At 36.4% G+C, this 13,446-nt stretch overlaps 1 protein-coding gene across 4 annotated transcripts in view; it reads left to right on the forward strand.

Moving 5' to 3' along the window:
* Positions 1-13,446, forward strand: part of LOC115975809 (protein SWEETIE) — a 71,074-nt gene that overhangs the window by 21,913 nt on the left and 35,715 nt on the right. For all 4 annotated transcript variants that reach the window (XM_031096798.1, XM_031096799.1, XM_031096800.1 and 1 more), the window contains 2 exons: positions 2,357-2,482; positions 4,390-4,493. In XM_031096798.1, the coding sequence (XP_030952658.1) occupies positions 2,357-2,482; positions 4,390-4,493 (230 nt within the window). The remainder of the gene's footprint in view (positions 1-2,356; positions 2,483-4,389; positions 4,494-13,446) is intronic.

Genomic DNA, 13,446 nt, shown 5'->3' on the forward strand with positions numbered 1-13,446 from the left:
TAGGAGTGTCAAATGTGTGTTGCTATATAATTAGGGAGAATGAGGATATGAGTCATCAGTTACAATATACATTTTGGTATGAAGAGGTTGAACTTTTTCACTCCATAATATTTCTTTCTGGTTTATTAGATATTTTTTCTTAAATTTTTTTTTTTTTTTTATTATTATTATTTTGATAAGTAATAAGGATTTATTGAAATGAAAAGAGAGACACACCCAAGTACACAGGAAGTATACAGGGGTGTACAAATCAAATACAAAAATTACATAAATCCAGAAAATCCAAAAAAGAAGAAAAAGGATGGTTTCTCCACACTGAGTACTTGGAGGGTTGATATCGTTTGTTTACAAGAGAAAAAATTGGAATGGGTTACAAGAGGACTTGTTAGAAGTATATGGAGTTGTCCTTATATAGATTGGTTATATTTGGGTTCAGAGAGTGCTTCTGGTGGAATTCTGCTCATGTGGGAGGGTGGTTGAAAAGATAGAGGAAGCAGTGGGGCATTTTTCGATTTCTTGTAGGTTCAAAAACGTCAGTAACCAATTTGAGTGGGCTTTCACAGGTATCTATGGTCCAAATTTGAACAGAAAGCATCAATTTATGTGGGAGGAATTGGCAGGCTTGGCTAGTTGGTGGAATTTGCCATGGTGTTTGGGTGGTGATTTTAATGTTATTCGCTTTCCATCGGAGAGGTTAGGGGCAGGAAGATTTATTCGCTGCATGTATGATTTTTCAGATTTTATATCTCTTCATGGGCTAATGGATAATCTTTTGGAGGGAGGTCTTTTCACATGGTCTAACTCTACCTCAGCTTCTAGAATAGATCGGTTTCTCTTCTCTTCGATATTTGCAGAATATTTCACTCATTTCTCCCAAAAAAGGCTTACTAGAGTGTTATTTGATCACTTTCCAATTCTTTTGGAGAGTGGGAGTCATTGAAGAGGGCGAATTCCTTTTCGTTTTGAGAATATGTGGTTGAAGGAGGAGGGGTTCATGGAAAAGGTGAAGTCTTGGTGGGAGAATTACCACTTTCAAAGGACTCCTAGTTACATTCTTGCCAAGAAGTTGACTGCTCTAAAATCAGATCTAAAGCAATGGAACGAGTCTGATTTTGGCAACATCTCAGCCAAGAAACAGCAATTATGGAGTAAGTTGAATGCTTTGGATGTAAAAGAGGACAATCAACCTCTTTTAGAGGAGGAAAAATTGGAAAAAGCATCCTTTCGCGCCGATCTTGAGAAGACAGCCTTGTTAGAGGAGATTAGTTGGAGGCAAAAGTCCAGAGTGTTGTACTTAAAGGAGGGCAACTCTAATACGAGGTTTTTTCATAGGATGACCAATTCTAATAGAAGAAATAATTGTATTGAAAATCTTATGATTGATGGGGCTTTGTCTTCTAACCAGGATAGGATCGCTGACCATATTGAACAATTCTACATGAATTTATACTCTGAGAAGCAAGAGTAGCGGCCTTTCCCGGATGTGTTGGATTTTCCAAGGATTTCCGAGGATAATGTGGATCGGTTAGAGAGACCTTTTGAGGAAATTGAGATTTATGAAGTCATCAAGGAGTTTAATGGGGATAAATCACCTGGCCAGATGGTTTCCCCGATGGCTTTCTTTCAAGCTTGTTGGGGGATTCTCATCAGATATCATGGCTATGTTCCATCATTTCCATGTTACTGGTCAGTTTGAAAAAAGCCTAAATGCAACTTTCGTTGCTCTTGTCCCTAAAAAGGCTGCTACAGTGGAAGTAAAGGACTTTCGGCCTATCAACCTTGTTAGGGGGGGGGGGGTTTATAAAATTCTTGCTAAAGTTTTGGCTATTTGACTTCGTATGGTTTTAGGAGATATCATTTCAGCTCCTCAGAATGCCTTTGTTCTAAATAGGCAGATTCTTGATTCCGTCCTTATTGCTAATGAATGTCTTGACAGTAGATTGAAGTCTGGTCAACCAGGGTTGTTATGTAAATTGGACATATACAAGGTCTGTGTAGCATGTGATAGAATTTGATTTTGTTCATTGATTTTTAGATTTATCACAGAACTAGTTATAATGTTAGTGTTTCATATTTCATTGTTTTTTCTTCATGTTCTATCTTCGGTTATTGTTTCCTTCTCAGGTTCTACTTGGAATGAATTATGGTATAATGAGTTGGAATATTATTGTTTTTTTTTTTTAATAATGATTTTTTATTATAAATTTTGTCTTTTGTGAATTGATTTGCCACTGGCATTGATGTCAAGATCTTTTGCTTAATTAAATCATATTTTACTTATGCTTAAGGTGGCAATGTTCAAAGTCATCTGATTGCTCTTTGATGTTTGTTGAACACTAAATACATTTATGTTTAGGTACGCGTTGAGGCTGCTTTGGCATTGCGTGCATTGGCTGAGGTTGATCCAACCTGTGTTGGTGGTTTGATTTCTTATGGGGTGACCACGCTAAATGCTTTGAGAGAGAATGTTTCTTTTGAAAAGGTAAAGTTTATAAATTATATGGGAAACCTTTGTTCTGGCTACCTTTTTTTACCCATTTTCTTGTTTATCCTTGTTTTGATTATATCTGGATTCATCTAATTAAGATTACAAAAAGTGAAAGTCATTTGGTTTCTTTTAGCTCTTTTTTTCCCCCAAAACTTTTTTATATTAGTCATAATGCTGTACGAAATTTACCCAGTTTGATTAGTTTTACTGCATCTAATTTGTGTTTTAGCTGAATGTTCCCTATGATTGCTAAGTTTTTAATCTTTTCCTGATCCTCACAGTATTTCTCACTCCTAGTAGTGACTTTTTCATTTGAGTGCTGCTTGGTAACTATATTCAGAGTATTTTTTCTTATGAGCTAGTAAATAATTTATTAAACATTGGAAAAAAGAGGAGCAACCCTAGTAGACAGGAGGTAGTTTTTTCTTCTATGAATGGATTGTCAACCTTGTGGTTCTGCTGTGATATTCCTCTCAGTTGTTTCTTCTACTAAATTCAGTTAAAAACATGTTGCCATTTGTGCTGTCTGAAATCAGGAGTGGGATTATATTAGTTTAAATGTGACTACTATAGTCTTTAGGACCAGTGGCCAGAATGAACGAGGGAGGGGAAACTATGTTCTCAAAATTATTAGTCTTACAATTTAACATTCATTCTCAAGAGATTAGCTTGGGAGATGCAATTGCATGCAGAAATGGTGTCCAGTGTTGTTTAAATGACAGTGTGTTTAGATTGTGTTCCATGTCATACTAGATATCCACTTCATCTTTGAGGCTCAGTTAAATTCCCCACCACAATCCACATCCAGTTGAAACTTTTACAAATGAGCTACCTTTCTGTCTTGCTGGTCTAACTGACCAAAAACTGAATAGGTTTCCTGTCAAGGATTATATGCGGATAGACAAGTAGATTGGAGTGTTGCTTTTCATCCTTTTTCTTGTTTTTCTCTTTTAGATTTGGTTGAACATCGTAGGTTGAGAACTGTTTGTAATTCTCCCTGAGTACCCCCCTGGTGTACTTAATTTTGTTTTTTTAATAAATTGTTTTTGTACTTATCAAAAAAGAAAGAGTAGCTTGAATTTAAATGTTTCATGAAATTAGTGGTGTTCCATCTATAATTGAACTTGGCCTTTGGGGTTCCTTTTCTGTATGATTTCTATTGAGTTGAATTAAGCTGGTAGTATTAGAATCGACTCGGGTTATGCTTGGAACTGGAAAGTAGAGTTGAATTTATGTAACAACTTAATTAGTTTTAGCTCAAATGGCACCAATGAGCTCTAGCTCACCTGACACCTTCTCTCCTTGCAAGTGCTAGGTAGATGGAGGTCATGTATTTGATACCCACTGGGTATGTGTATCTCAGTGATAAAAAAAAGGCTCTAGCTCTAATGACATCTCTTTCTCTTGTAAGAGTATGGTGGAGGGTGATGGAGGGAATTGGATGATTGATTTGTTGTTTGGAATGCTAGGTTGCTTAGAGAATGAAAGGTTAGGCTAGCTCTTTGAGACACTCTTGGAAAGAATACCTCTTGGGTATGGGGTTTATTCACTCAAATTCCACTAGTTACAATGACGGTGGTCTTTATTATTTATAGTTACATATGCAAGCTGCTAATTGGCTAGGAAGTTAGTTACATGAGCCTGCCATTGGATTGGCTAGAGCCTAACAGACTCATCTAACTGATAGGCTATTGTACTTATCACTAACAATCTATCAGTTAATTAACTTTGTTACAAGTGATAATGGTTGTTACAAGTAAAATGAACTACTATCATACAACATAAGCACTACTACACCCAGCTTTGAATTGTAGTGTGTTTGATATATCAAAAGCTTTTGATTGATTTCTGCCTTTGCAAGCAAAATATGTTTGATTAATTGGCTTATTATGTTTTTGTAGGGAAGCAATTTGCAATTTGACCTTGATTCTTTGCATGGGCAAGCTACTGTGTTGGCAGCCTTGGTTTCCATTTCACCAAAGTTACCTCATGGTTATCCAGCTAGGTACTGGTCTTTGTTTTGTTATGTACTTTCAAGACACATGAATATATACGTATACAAAATTTATATTAGTTATATCGTAACATATTTTTGGGTCATGCTTGGACTAATGGCATGGTGTTAGTCGTCTTACGAGGTTTTAAAACCAATTGGAATCCTTTGTACTTCTTGTTTTGGCATAACTATAATTCTTTGAATTCTAGGATCCAAACTGATGCTCTCCCAGCTATTGAATGTGCATAAACTATTATTTATTTGAAAAGTAAAATAATCTATTAGAAAAGATGATCCAAAAAATCAACATTGGAATTGCATGATACACCCCCCCCCCCCCCCCCCCAAAAAAAAAATTATGGTACAATATTCAAACTAGATCTCAAAAAACTATTCTTAAATTCCTGCATAGATTTCTTTTCATTCTGAAAAGTCCAGTAATTTCTCTATCTCCATATAATCCACAAGATGCAGTGAGGAGTAGCTTGCCAAACATCCTGGTTTTGAGGCCTACCACACGCTCCTCTCCAAATGATCAACAAATCTATCACTTGCCTTTGAATCTCTCAAATTAGTTCCAAAGCTGTGTGTTCAAAATATCTTAACGCTCGAGCTATATGACAATGCTAACTGGTGTTTTACTATTTCACAGCTACACTTGCACATTATACATCTATTAATGACCACCAGCTTCCTTTTGATAAGTTTATCCGTGGTTAGTATGGAATTCCAGGCTGACGTCCATAAGAAGAATTTTTTTTTTGATAGGTTAAAATCCATAATAAGAATATTTATTAGAATAGATTAGGGGCTGCTTTTGTCTTTTTTGTTTCTTCTTTTCCTTGTTCACTACCGTGAACTCTCTGTGTTTCTCTTGCTTTTCTTTTATCAATAATATTCTCTTCTTACTTATAAAAAAAAAAAAAAATTTAATATAAAATCAAAACTAACGAGTAACTGCATCACAAATAATCATTTAAAACTAAAGCATATCTCAATATCACAAATAATCAATCACAATATGTAAAAAAAAAAAAAAAAACCACAACAACTAATAAGTTTATATACCTAGAGTTTGAAGGGTATATTGGTAAAATGTCATTTAATTAAACGGGTCAAACGGGTTTTATGTGTTGAACGCTAACCCAACTCGTTTATTAAATGGGTCAGTCGTGACACGACCCGAATATGACATGAACCCATTAAGCCTCAACCCATAACCTGCTAGTTTCGTGTCGGGTTCATGGGTTGTGTGCAATTTTGTCACCTCTACCTTAATCTACCTTATACTTTCCAAGGAAAAGGGGTACTGTCCTTATCGTCTCAATCCCTCCTACGTTTAGTGGAATAGAGAAGGTTAGTAAAAGATAATACAGCTTCCAACTCCCAAAGTCCTAACCCTGCTGAGTTCTCATGGAATTAATTTGCCACTGCAATTGATCATTGAACTAGTACTTATGATCAGTCACCAAAGCCTCCTTATTACAAGCCATGCGAATCAATTGTGAAAGTCACCTTCAAAGGTTGCTCACCGCACCATATATCATGCCAGAAATGAATTTATGTGCTGTCACCCACTTCAAATTTAGTAAAACGAGAAAACATTCCCCAACCCCTCCTGACTGATAAATTTCCATAGACTTATCCTATTAGGACCACTGATCGTACAGGAAGCCAACCTTCACCCAACTGCCATATTTTTTCTCCAGTAACTCTCTCCAAAGAGCCTCCCTAAATGATGTCATGTATCTATAGTTTTATTAGACCCTTAAATTTTCGAAATTGTACATGATCTTGATATAAGGGGTATTGTTGGAAAAATGCTGTGCAAGAAAATTCTAGGAATTACAGTTTTGATTCATATATATCATCCCTTCTTGTTATTTTATTATATATATATATATATATATATTCAAATCTACTATGATCAGTTGATTTTGAAACATGAGACAAAGAAGAGTGAAGTGATATATGTACGAGACTTATTAATTATAAAATTTAATGACGATATTTTTGAATTTTAGGTGGATGAAGAGTGGTAAGGAAGCTACTAAATTGTGTTTAAATTTCTGAAAACCATGTATTTTTATACTTGTACAATGTTTTGTTTCGGATAATATTGTTTCATTTATATATCCCTAATGCCTTAGCTTGGTTTTCCCTATTCTTGTAATTTCTATTTCTCCCTTCTTGAAGGATTTCTTACTAAAGGTCAATGTTCTCACCAAAGTACAACAAAGTTAATTGTAGTATAGCTCTCTGAATTGACATGCATGAGCTCCTAGAGATGGTTTTGTATACATGCCATGTTGGGAAAGGTCAATTTCATGTTTTCCAATATCAAAAGTTGTAGTTGCTAGAGCATAATTGATTAAGTAGTCTATATGATAGATGTGTACTGGTACATGAAGGATATGTGATGTGGGAGACGCAAGAATATTTTTATCTAGTATTATTTATGTTTGCAAGTCAATTGTATTTTTATGTTTTAGGTCCTAGTAGTTTATGAGGCTATTAGTATTTTAATTTGGAAGCAAGATTATTCTTGTAATAAGGCAATTAACGTTTCCTCCTATTATACTCCTTTTGGAGAGAGTTGATATTTTGATGAATAAAAAATGGCCGTTTGGTCTCTCTTTGGACTGGTGTTGACTCGAGGTCCATCCTAGGTGCTGACTCTTGATGGTTTCCCCGCTTGGTGTTAACTCCAAGCCAGGTTTAGGTGCTGATTCCTAGGTCATATCCATTCATTTTTCCGTTATTTAGTTTTGTTCTGGTTGTCTTGCGTCAGTTTTGGTATCAGAGCAAACACCGATCTGTTTGAAGCATCACTATAGTGAAAAATGACACAGGACATCGATCTGGTGGTTGTCCTGTGTCATTTTTCCGTTGTTTAGTTTTGTTTTGGTTGTCTCTGTCATTTTTCTACTTGGTACAAGAAAGTTGTCATACAGTTATGTTTCCCATTAAAAAACCTCGATTTTGAAGCCAACCAAAAACCTCTAGTCTAGAACCCACATTCAAGTCTCCAAATCCCTTGCAACCACTAAGAGAGTAGACAGATAAGAGCCCATCGCCGCCGTCGCACCACACCACCACCACCAACAAATGCCCCGTCAGATCTAGTCAAATTCTTTCATGAAGTTTGCTTAGCACACCACCACCATCACCTCTGTTCCGCGCTGCCACAAGCCCACCAAACTCATGAGAGCCGTGGTCGAGACTTTGCCGAACCCAACTGCGACACCAAGCTCAATCCGATCATGTAAGGTAACTCGTAAATAGCCTGTAAGGTAACTTGTAAATAGCCTGTGTTAAAATCCTAAAATCCCAGCACACTTCTCTTTGCGATACCCAATCCATATGACCTCACGTGATACATAACTTGTGACCGACCCATTAAACCCAGCACAAACCCGTTAAAAAAAAAAAAAAATTCTTTACTTGGCCCATTTTTCCCTTTAAAAGTCCACCCATCAGCCCCATTTCCTAACAAATGCAAGCCTAAGCCTATTGTTTGACAACCCAGTACTATACCGAACCATAAAACCTTGCCTGACCAAAAATAAAAAGGTAGAAAATTAAGTTTTAGTCTTTGTGTACTGTGCCTCTAAGTTGGAGCTGCAAAATGACTTCCTTTGATAGAGAACTTGAGAAGTAGCTTAAGGATAGAGAATTTGAGAAGCAGATTAAGGAGGCTGGGAATAGACTCCTTAACACTCCTTCCTCCATTGATGATCTTCTCACTCTTCTTGATGAAGTTGAAAATTTGTTAGCATATGTGGAGCAATGCGAGATGCACTTTTTCCCTCAGTGAAGGCATTGATCACTAATAAACTTTTGAGACATGCTGAAATGGATGTGAAGGTTTCAGTTGTATCTCGCTTTATTGAGATTACAAGGATAACAGTACCAGATGCCCCATATAAGGATGAGCAAATGAAAGAAATATTTCAGTTGATTGTGGTAGCATTTGAAAATGTCTCATGTGTCTACTTGCTCTTATAAGAAGGTGGTATCAATTCTTGATACCATTGCAAAGGTTAACTTATGCTTGGTGATGCTGGATCTTGAGTGTGATGCATTGGTTGTTGAGATGTTTCAAAGTTTCTTGAAGATAATTAGGTCCAACTATCCACTTGCTGTACTTTCAGCCATGGAAACAATTATGAATCTGGTCATAGATGAAAGTGAAGACATTTCCTTGGATCTTCTTAGTTTAGTTTTTGCTAGTGTAAGAAAGAAAAATCAAAATGTTTCACCTATGTTGTGGAAATTGGGGGAGCAAATAATCACTAGGAATAACGCCCAGCTAGTAAAAGATAATGGCACCAACTAAAAAAAAAAACGCAGTAAGCTTGAGGGTGCACATGATGTGAAACTTGAAGTTGTTGAATGTGCTTCTGATCAACCCTCCATGGTGCTAGAGGATCTACATCTTGCTGAAGTCGAAGAGGTTAAAACCACTGTTTCCTATAGTTCATAAGGTCCAAGATGAGATTATATTGATTCCACACATTGATTTGGTTATTCCAAATGAGTTTGATGTGGTGGAATTCAAGGTTTTTCTTTTCCTTGTTCTCCCTAAGGTGATTCCAGAATTGAAGCAAGTGTTACTTGTCAGCATCCTAATCCTTCAATGCTTTAAAACTCGAGGTCGAGTTTTCTCCAACTAGAGGAGAATAATGCGGGAGATGCAAGAAGTTTTTTATTTAGTATTTTTTATGTTTGCAAGTCAATTGTATTTTTATGTTTTAGGTCCTAGTAGTTTATTGAGATATTAGTATTTTAATTTGGAAGTAAGGTTATTTTTGTAATAAGACAATTAGAGTGTCCTAGTCAATTAGAACTAGGGTTTAGTAATTTTTTATAAGCAACCTATTGTACTCCTTGAGGAGGTAGTTGATATTTCGATGAATGAAAAAATGGCCGTTTGGTCTCTCTTTGGTCGTGCTGACTCCTAGTGGTTTCCTCGCTTGGTGTTGACTCCAAGCCAGGCTTAGGTGTTGACTTCTAGGTCATTTCCATTTATTTTTCCGTTGTTTAGTTTTGTTCTGGTTGTCTTGCATCAATATGTTAGAGTTACCCATGTTATTTTATATTCACATGTTATTTTATAGGACAAAGTTTAGTTAAAGGCTACAACTTTACTCAATATCTTTTTATTGGTGATGAATTTGGACAAATTCACTATTAGATTACATATTTTTCTTATATCTTCCATGCTTGTAAAATTTTTAGAAAATTAAAGATTAATAACTATGTCATCAATAAATTATTTAAATTGCAAGTTTTTGTAGTTTAAAATTATGAATAAAATATGAGCTTATAGATTATATAGTAAATAATATTTGATTGACATAAAATTTGACATGTGTATTAAGAGTGTAAAGAACATGCAATTCAACGGTTAGATTTTCAAAACATGTAGTATTGTTTATTTTATTAAGGTTGTAGTCTTAGGCTGCAATTAATTTTGTAGCTAAATTTTGTCCTATTTTATATTAGTGTACGGTTATTCTTGAAATCTTGCCATATCAATCTAATATGAAGATGTGCTTGGTTGAGGGACTGATTAACGCAGCATCTCTCTCTCTCTCTCTCTCTCTCTCTCTCTCTCCACTCTTCTTGTTTCTCCTTCAAACCTAATACCTTATACTTCAACTTAACGGGTAATAAGTGGATATCATGTCTTTTATGGGTAGTAAGACGTTCTGCTTGCTTTGTGTCTTATTATATTTACTCTTTTTTTTTTTCCAATGATTGGCTGTTTTAGTTAACATTAAGACATGCAGGGGCTCTGTCTTGTAGATCTAAGAAATGCAAGACAGTGGTAGTCTTATAATACTAAAAATCTATTAGTGCTGTTCCAATGGAGGTTCATGATAAAGAGGGGCCTATGGCTGTTACCTATCAAAAAAAAAGAAGAGAGGGGCCTATGGTTGTAGTATAAGTCGACTCGGTTGTGTAGCTAGCAGCAGCAAAACCTTTCTTTGATGACGCTATATTATCACTTTTGTTTTTGGTTCCCCCTTACCAAAGATCCCCTAGCCCTTTTCAATAAATATCTGTTTATGGATTGGGTAGTACTCAATGCAAATGGCACAGCCTGAGGGGTGCTTTTGTCATGGGAAACAAGGGTATTGGAAAGGATTGATTCTTTCGGGGGTTGAATTTTTCAATGTTAGCTAGGTGGAATGGGGTGGAAGATGGGTTTGAGTGGATATGCACTAGAGTCTATGGACCCAATGATGATAGTATCAGATATAACTTTTGGGATGAATTTACTTATCAAAAAAAAAAAAAAAAATTGTGGGATGAATACCATGGTGGAGTATACCATGGTGCAGCAAAGGTGGTTAGTGGTATAGAACCACCCTGGTGCAGCAAAGGTGGAGTATACCATGGTGTCTATTAAGGGATTTTAATGTGGATAGATTCCCTTCTGAACAATTGGAACGTAGTAGATTTAGCTCTGCCATGTTTGAGTTCTTTGAATTTATTGAAGAGCTTAACTTGTTAGACTTATGCCTCTGATTTATGGTCCTTTGTATTTAGTTTATTTGGTATCTCCTGGGTTATGCCTAAGCAAGTGGTTGAGTTGCTTGCTTGTTGGCATAGAGGTGTTGGGCAACATAGGCAGGCATCTGTTTGGGGTGTAGTTAAGTATATTATGTGGAAAATATGGTGGGAACGGAATATTAGAATCTTTGAAGGGGAGGAGCATTCTGTTATTGGGTTGAAGCGCTCTTTTCTTCTGTCTTTATTTGAATGGAGGACTGCGTGGAGTGGTCTTGCCATATCCTCTGTTTTAGATTTTGTAGATTTATGTAATTTTGGGTAGGCTTTTGCTTTCCTTGTACACTCCCTGGGTACCAAGGAATTTGTTTTTCTGCTTCTTGTATATATTTTTTTTCAATAAAGTTTTTATTTAATGATTAAAAAATAAACTTGTTATACTTACCATTGGAAAGGGGATTGTTTACATGGTTTAGTGGTATAGAACCACCCTCTATGTCTCATATATGATAAGATCTTAGTTTTGGGAGATTGGAAGGATAAATTTTCAGATGTTTCTCAGTGGCTTCTACCATGCCTCCTTTCTGATTATAGTCTGATTTGGTTGAGGCGGGGGCATGGTGCATGGAAAGAGTCCTTTCCGATTTGAGAACATGTGGCTGAAAACAAAAGGATTTGATGAGAAAGTACGGGCTTGGTGGAGTCGGTATTCTTTTTGAGGTCCCCCTAGTTTTGTTCTTGCCTAGAAGCTAAAAGCTCTAAAGGAGGATCTAAAAAGATTAAACAAAATGGAATTTGGGAATGTAGGGGTTAATAAAAAGAGGTTGTTGGGTGAAGTGTCGAGGTTAGATGAGAATGAAGGCTTGCATGGACTTACCTTGGAGGAGAAGCATAAAAGAGAGGAGGTAAAAGATGAGATTGATCATCTTATTTCCTTGGAAGAGATAGCTTGGAGAAAAAAATCAAGAGCTATTTGGCTGAAAAAAAGGAGATAATAACACTAAATATTTTCACAAAGTGGCTAATTCTCACTGAAGATATAATCATTTGGGTTGTTGGTAGAGGGAATAGTTTATGAGGAGGTGAAGGGTCAGGTGGTTCAATTTTATGAATTCTTGTATCAAGAAACATAAGGATGGAGACCAACGGTTGAATGGGCCTAATTTGGCTAGTATTGGGAAAGATGAGTGCAGTGTGCTTACTTGAGAGGCTGTTTGAGAAGGAAGAAATAACATAGGTAGTGTAGAATTTTGAGGGGGACAAATCTCCAGGCCCAGATGGGTTCAACATTGCTTTCATCCAGCATTATTGGAGGGTGGTTGAAGCTGATGTGTTTGCTGTTCTTGAGGAATTCCATAAATCTTTAAGTTCGAAAAATACCTTAATGCTTTATTTATATCGTTAATCCCTTAGAAGATAAATGCTATTAATATAAGGGATTTTAGACCCATCAGTTTAATTGGAAGTGCATATAAAATTGTGTCAAAAGTGTTGGCTAATAGATTGAAAGGGGTTTTGGACAGTTATATTTGCACCACAAAATGCATTTGTAGGTGAGGTAGATTTTGATTCGGTGCTTATTGCTAAGGAGCGTGTGGATAGCTAGATAGAAGGCCACATTCTTGCCATTATTTGCAAGCTGGATATAGAAAAAGCTTATATGATCATGTTAATTGAGTTTCTTGTCTATTTATTGGAGAGGATGGGATTTGGTAAAAAATGAAGAGGTTGTACTTATCAAAAGGGGTTAGATGACATGTCTGAAGAGCATACTTTCTAGCATGCCTACATATTTTTTTTTATAATCTTTTTTCCCCATTCCCACTAGTGTGGTGAATAGAATAGAGAGGTTACAGAGGAATTTTTTGTGGGTCATTTAGGAGAGGAGTTCAAACATCATTTGGTTGGATGGGATAACTTGTGTCCATGGCTAGTGGAGGGTCAGGTATTCGGAAACTTACCATGTTGAATCAATCCTTGTTGGGTAAGAGGTTATGGTGGTTTCAGTTGGAGAGAGACTGATTGTGGAGATGGGTAGTCACTGTAAAATATGGGGGGGGGGGGGGAGGGGGGGGTGGGTGGTATTCGAAACCTGTCCAAGGTGCTCATGGTTATGGGTTGTGGAAAAGTATTAGAATGCTTGGAGATTGTTTTATGCAGTGCATTCAATTTGACGTGGGCTGTGGTAATCGTATCCGTTTTTGGCATGATTGTTGGTGTGCAGATCAACCTTGGAAGATGACATTTCCACTACTATTTGAAACAGTTGTGGATAATGATGCTTATGTGGAATTTTTATTGGAGAGATCAGAGGTGTTGGGGCTTGTGATTCCTAAGAAATTTTAATGATTGGGAGATTGATGGGGTAGCTTCATTCCTCCATTTGTTAGAATCTCATTTTCCCATTAGGGAGGGGGAAGACAAGATGAGATGGAAGTTACGA

Source organism: Quercus lobata, chromosome 2, assembly GCF_001633185.2.
Source record: "Quercus lobata isolate SW786 chromosome 2, ValleyOak3.0 Primary Assembly, whole genome shotgun sequence".
Lineage (NCBI taxonomy): Eukaryota > Viridiplantae > Streptophyta > Magnoliopsida > Fagales > Fagaceae > Quercus > Quercus lobata.